Source organism: Solanum stenotomum, unplaced genomic scaffold, assembly GCF_019186545.1.
Source record: "Solanum stenotomum isolate F172 unplaced genomic scaffold, ASM1918654v1 scaffold19785, whole genome shotgun sequence".
In the NCBI taxonomy this organism is placed as follows: Eukaryota; Viridiplantae; Streptophyta; class Magnoliopsida; order Solanales; family Solanaceae; genus Solanum; species Solanum stenotomum.
In genome coordinates, this window is record NW_026025709.1 from 6,383 (window position 1) to 13,614 (window position 7,232).

A 7,232-nucleotide genomic window follows, 5' to 3' on the forward strand; every position below is an offset into this window, starting at 1 on the left:
CGGTGTACTCTTTATCTCTTGGTCTGATCCCTTTTGTGAAGTTACGTTCATATCCCAATCTGTTTAGATTGGTGTTCAGTATAAATTATAGATAGTTTCAATTTGGTCCATGGTAAAAAATGGCTTTGCTGAATAACATATTACCGGTCCTTTTCTTTATTTTTATTTTTTTTAGTTTACTTAGTTTGTTCTGGTTCCTTCTTATTCTTTTTTTTTGTTGTTGTGGGTTTCTTTTCAAAGTTATGGTCTGCTCATATTTTCAATATCTTGTCAAAGTTTTGGTTTCCTTTGAAGCTTGGGATTTGTCAAAGTTTGATTTCTTTTAAGTGTGTGCAGCTGTAGCATATATTTTTGCTTGTAATGCTTTGCTAATTTGGGTAAGAAGGTCATCGAAGCGACGTGATCCTTATTATTAGAAAATGACGTCTTGATCATTGTTTTCCTTATAAACTTTGTGAGCCGCATCTTTGTCATTAATTATCACGATTCTTTAAGTGTCTGTTGTGCTATGCTTATTCTATTTTAAAATTTTAGCTATCTATATGTCTCTGCATGTTTCCTTCAAACGAGATTACTTGTCAAATTGCATTTTCTTGGGTCAAATGCATATTTTAGTGGGCTGGCTTTTTCATATTGCTCTTATGTTAGTTGGACTATATGTTAAATTATTTCCTTGTTTCATGTTTGCATGAAATCTGCCCGAGACTTTAATATATTAATTCGGTGTGATTTTCTTCTATGTTTTTGGTTTACTTACTTGATCGAGTTGGTATTAAAATTCTTTGAATATGTTCTTTTCTCAAGTCATTGAAAAAATTGAATTCACTAATATGTTTCCTCTTTTTTTTCTTTTTTTTTTTGTCGAATGTGAACCCCGCTCGAGTCCATGGGGACTCCACTTCCTATCCTTGCATTTCGGGGGTCATGCTTCCCTTAATCGAGTCTAAAATAGACGACGAACAGGTCACGCGCAGCATAGGGGATGGGAATTAAAATTTACAGATTTTGGAAAGCTGAAAAAATCAGCTAGATACTGCCTTTATACACTGATATACGGTCCAACTCAGCAAATACAAGGCTAAAAATGGAAATACAGGTGCTGGAAGTTGAAGTGGGTTGTATACATTCGGTATACAGCTCGAGATACAGGAAATGGGGCCGATATACGAGTTGTATGCACTGATATACAACTTGTGTATACAAAAAACGGGAATTGATTTCAAGGTCCAAAAATCAGAATCTTGGGCCCAATGTTTCTGGGCAATAATAGGCCCAAACTTGAAATATTCCTTTCTCCCTTTTATTATTTTATTATATTTGACTAACACTTTGATTATTTTATGATTTAATTTGATTAAATTCCCCAAGAATGATCATTTCATTTTATTTTCGAATTAAAGATATATATTTTATTACTTAGTTTTTATTTTCATATTAGTCTTATCAACACTTAAATTATTTCCCCTTAGGAATTCCCCTCTAGTTTATTTCCCTTTAGATAAATAAAATGATAAAAAATAATAGTAGTAAGTAAATAAGTTTTAAAATAAATAAGTTAAAATAAATTAGTTTTCTTACTAAGTTAAAATTTCAAAATAAATTAGTTTTCTTACTTGGTTAAAATTTAAAAAAAATAAAATATATATATATATATAGTTAATATAAATGAGTCCTTCTTACCTAGTTAAAATTTCAAAAAGTTGGTTTAAATAGATGAGTTTTTTTTTTTTTTTTTTTTTTTTTTTTTCTACTTGGTTAGAATCTCAATAAAATTAGTTAAAATAAATTGAGTTCTTTACTTAGTTAAAATTTTGAAATTAGTCAAAGTCGTTAGGAGTTCACTTACTTAGTTAAAATTTTGAAAATTAGTCAAAATCATTTCGGTCAAATCGCTGGTCAACCGCGAGTTAGCGGGCATTCCGAGGGCCTAACACCTTCTCGGAATGTACATTGAACTTCGAACCCTTTTATTTTCAATTGATTTTATCTGTTTAAATCTTTTGAAAACCTTTATTTTATTTTATTTTTTCTTAATTTTTTTAGTAAAAATTAAGTGGCGACTCTGTTCCTTTTGGGAACCCGATTTCTCTTAAACCATAAGTTTAATCGGTTTTTCGAAAACTAAGTCATTTTTTCCTTTCTTTATATTTTTTTTTAAATAAAACAAGGAGTTGAAGAAGATTTTTGATGTGATGCATGTGGTAGATACTGGGCGGGTTGAACTAGCTGCGTATCAGCTGAAAGATGTTGCTAGAACATGGTTTGACCAGTGGAAAGGGGGCAGAGTTGAGAATGCACCACCTGCGAGTTGGGCCTGTTTTGAAGAAGCTTTCTTGGGGCATTTCTTTCCTTGAAAATTGAGAGAGGCCAAGGTACGTGAGTTTCTTACACTTAAGCAGGAGTCCTTGAGTGCTCATGAGTACAGTCTGAAGTTCACACAACTATCCCGCTATGCTCCGGAGATGGTTGCGGACATGAGGAATAGAATGAGTTTGTTTGTTGCTGGGCTGTCTCGGTTGTCGAGCAGGGAAGGTAGGGCTGCAATGCTTATCGGGGACATGGACATATCAAGGTTGATGGTTTATGTGCAGCAGGTTGAGGAAGAGAAGCTGAGGGACAGAGAAGAGTTCAGAAATAAGAGAGCTAAGACCGGGAACGAGTTCGGGCAGCATAGAGGTAATTCAAACCGTTCCTCCTTTCAGCAAAGGCAAAAGGGACCTGCTCCATCATTTGCTAGAGCACCTGCACCCAGATACAGAGGTGAATTTAATGTCCAGAATTCGAAGGACTTCAGGGCTAAACCAGCACCATCTTCGGGTAGTGTGGCGCAAGGGAGTAGTAAGCCTCCTGTCTGCGCCAAATGTGGTAGGAACCACTCAGGTATTTGTCGAGAGGGCTCCATTAGTTATTTCAGGTGTGGTTAGAATGGACATTTCATGCGAGAGTGTCCAAAGAATAGGCAGGGTAATGGAAGCAATAAAGCACAGTCTTCTTCAGTTGTTCCACCAGACAGGACGACACCTAGAGGAGCTACTTCTAGTGTAGGTGGAAGAGCAAACCGCCTTTATGCTATCACCAGTCGCGATGAGCAAGAAAATTCTCCGAATGTTGTCACTGGTACGATCAAAGTCTTTGCTTTTAATGTGTATGCTTTGCTAGACCCAGGAGTAAGTTTATCGTTTGTAACTCCTTATGTTGCAAATCAGTTTGAGGTTCTCCCTGAAAGACTTGGTGAACCCTTTTGTGTTTCTACACCTATTGGGGAGTCTATTCTAGCGGAAAGAGTTTATNAAAAACATAATCTAACACCACCTCCACACACACACAAACACACTATTTTTCAGTTATGAACATCGATCATTGGGCGTTTTCTTCTTGTTTCTTGGCATGGGTATTTTTCAACTCATCCACAAATGCTTGGATATTGATAGCAGAGGAGCCGCGCACTGCCACTGCTTCCTCTGCTTGTTTCTTCCACTTGTGCGCATTTTCTTTCATCTCTGCTACCTTCGAATCATCACTAGTGGCTTCACGCAAGCATTTCTCGATCTCCTCCCTTGTAATTATCTTACTCCCATTCTCACCCCTGCTTAATCTGATCCCCATTTTGAATACATCAACCAAATACTTCGCGTTCGTGGTTTGATCACCCCATTGAGGGTAAGCCATGATGGGGACGCCACTTGAAATTGCCTCCATTGACGAATTCCATCCACAATGTGTGAGAAAAAATGCGATAGAAGGGTGAGACAAGACTTGTTCTTGTGGACACCATGTCACTATTTTCCCCCTTCCACCGACTTTCGAAAGAAAACCATCAGGTAACACAACAGGCTGAAAAACAGAATAGGCAGGGGGTGGCTTCATGACCCATAAGAAAGATATCCCCGAATTTAATAGTCCAAACGCGATCTCATCTGTTTGTTCTTGATCAGGAACAGCAACACTACCAAATGAAATGTAAACAACTGAAGATGTTGGCCTCGAGTCAAGCCACTCGATGCAATCCTCCTCGATTTTTGTGCAATCACCGCGAATGGGGCTAATGATTTTAGGGTCATTGAATAACAAGGGACCAATAGTTCTAATGGGGCAAATTTTCGACATATGCCTTACCACCTCATGTTCAAGTTCTTGGAATGAGTCCACCAGTATGCAAAAAGGTTTGGATAAAATGTTGAATTGATCCAACATAACCCGTTTCAACACTAATTCGAAGCCACTTGAATGGAGTAGGAACGTAGGCAGATCATCGTATTTCAAAACAGGCATGTTAGCTAGGATGACATCCTTTTCAGGTTCGAGTTCACTTGGAAAAGGCACTAGATTGAAATGATAATGGTAATATATCGAAAAGCAAGCACAAGATTGAACCCAAAGCAACGCGTTAGGTATTCCAAGACTCTCAGCAATTTCATATACCCATGGAAAAAATGGATTGTTGACTATACAAGAAACAGGACGACCTTCGTCATCCTGTTTCTTCAGGATTTTAGTCAAGTTCCTTCGTCCGGCTTGCTCAAGCATTTTCATCCTCAAGTCAAAATCCTCGATCATGGATTGATTCGAGGGTCCATCCTCGAAGAATTCAAACCTGATCATACCATCTCCGTAAGGAGTTGGTTGGTCGATGATCAAGTTCACATCGACGGCTCTCATCTCTTTGCCAACATGTTCGGGTGCAGAGAAAGTGACCAACATGCCCTTGCTAGCAAGGCGTTTCGCTAGTCTGAGAAAAGGGTTAACATTGCCTTGACCTGGAAATGAGACAAGAAAGATATGGACAAGACTACTTTTTGTGTTTTGTGATGGAGAAGCCATTGCTAGTCAATAGAGAATATGAAGAAGATCAATCCCCTCTTTATAGTTGCAAACTTGCAATAGTTTAAACAATAGCACTTACTTCTTTCTGTTTCATTTTATATGACGGTGTTTCAATAGATAAGGGAATTTTAATGAAGCGTAATAAAGTCATTAATTGGTATATGGATTTAGATTAGTCTCGGGAAAACTTAGTAGTTCAGTTGATTGTTTATCTGTTTATCTGATCTTTCACCTTGTTGATGATTGTTCAATTCCTCATCTTGTAATCATCTCCCTCGGATAGTCTCAAGAAATCTTAGTAGTTCAGTTAATTGACCATCTGATATTTCACCTTGTTGATGATGGTTCGATTCCTCACCTTGTAATCAGCTCCCCCGAGTAGTCTCAAGAATCAAGATCCATGAATTTGGTATTATGCCTTAATATATTTTTTTTTAGAAAGTCAACATAGCTCAATAATTTTCTGAATCAAAGGAAATTAAATTGCACAAGTAAATGTTTCACCAACCCCGTACAAATTATTTCTTTACCCAATTATATAATGTACACATGCAATGATGCAAACATATACTAATTAAAAATAACAATTTGAAAAAAATCACCTCATATTATTACACACTTAGGTTATGAAATAAAAATATACAATAGTGCAAATTTCTGAAAATAATGTGATTTGTTAGTCCATAACTCTTGAAAGATTAAGGATGAATATTTATTCTATTTAAGGACAAATTCTTCCACAAAGTACTCAAATGCTTTATTTGTAATTTAACGATTCCAAAGGAATTATGATTTGCAAATGATGTGATATATGCATCCCTCCATCTTTGAATCCTCTCGATATCGTCTTTGTATTTTTCCTCATGTTGGGAAAAAGACTCAGCAAAAGTTTGAGTTTGATGACGCACATATGATGGATCCACATTATAGAAAATAGGAATTACGATTTGATCCAATTCCTTTCGACACTTGCGCAAGCTCGTCTAAACACCATTTTGACGATGCATAGCTTTTAGAAAATATCACTATAGCAAATTTAGACTCTTCTATGGTTTTGGTAGTTCATCAGAAATTGATTTTCCAATTTTTAGACGTTCATCGTCTTTGAAAACATTAATTCCTCCTTGTATTAAAGCGTTATGGAGATGACTCACAAATGTTCTACGTATATCTACACCACTAAAACTCAGAAAAGCATCGTAGTTTTGAATTTTGGAAGAAGAAGTGTTTGACATTGTTGAAGAGTATTAGTTACAATTGCTAAAAACTAATAGGGAAATTCTCAACTTAATGCAGAACAACACTTTCACCTAATTTTTTCACTATTTATTCATAGTCTTTATGGTCTTATCATGTTTCTATAATTCTATTTCAAAGTCATGAAAATGTAACCTACTTTTTCATTAGTGAGGTCGTACAAAATACAGCTAAGAAGACTTTTGACTTAGCCCTTGGCCAAAAAAGCCAAGAAAAGTCTTGAGGTGTCGGTGGAGTGTATTAGCAAAAATAATGCACGCATTAACTCTGTGTATTAGTAGTATCTTGTTTGCACGCATTAGCTATACACTTTATTGTGTATGAAAGAGTGTGTTACTAATATCATTGATTTCTAGGTATTAGTAACACAAAGAGATTCAATACATGTATTAGTATGGTTAAAAACTCAATTACCCCTCAAAACCCTGTTTTACATGTTTTCCATCATAATTGTGGAGGATATTTTTATAAATGAATTTTTTTATGCAATTCATGTTATTTTTTGCACACCAAACCAAACAATGCATAAAAAATAATTTATGTATAGTTAATACAAGCATAACTAATACACTCTATTTAACATTAACTTTATACACCCGATCAAACGACCTCTAAGTGTACGTCGTCATATATTAGATCTCGCACAATTAAGTAATACCATATGTTTGATACTCCCTCCGTTCCTTTTTCATTGTAATTTTACGTTTTTCAAAAGTTAATTTGACTAATTTTTAAAGTTAAATTAGATTATATTAATTCGATAATTTAAATTAAAATTTTAGATATTCAAAAACTATACGAAAATTACTATAAATTGTAATTTTTTGCATATCAATATGATAAAAAATACATCGTAAAATGTTAGTCAAAGTTTTTATCGTTTGAATCTAAAAAAGAAAACCATGACAACTTAAAAGGAATGGTGTTTTTCTCTAAAACAGTCTGCTGGGCTGAAAAATTGGTGTGCAATACACTAAACAATGATTTTTCTTGGACTAATAATTAAACCATCGTCTATTGCGACGTATAGATACAATATCATCGATTTCAAATATAGTAAATGATAAAATTTCTGATGAAAATTTTGCCTTAGCATATATCAGGCTCAATCAGAGACAAATAACATATCGTCTCGATAAAGGTGCCACGAT

At 35.3% G+C, this 7,232-nt stretch overlaps 1 protein-coding gene across 1 annotated transcript; it reads right to left on the reverse strand.

Annotated features, from left to right (window-relative positions):
• Positions 1-3,357: 3,357 nt before the first annotated feature.
• On the reverse strand, positions 3,358-4,821 carry LOC125850842 (gallate 1-beta-glucosyltransferase 84A24-like). The gene has a single exon (XM_049530685.1). It carries the CDS (start codon positions 4,819-4,821, stop codon positions 3,358-3,360), a length of 1,464 nt encoding a protein of 487 aa, XP_049386642.1.
• Positions 4,822-7,232: the final 2,411 nt, after the last annotated feature.

Excerpts from the sequence above, each read along its gene's own strand:
- LOC125850842 (XM_049530685.1), bottom strand. The coding sequence starts at position 4,821 with ATGGCTTCTCCATCACAAAACACAAAAAGTAGTCTTGTCCATATCTTT.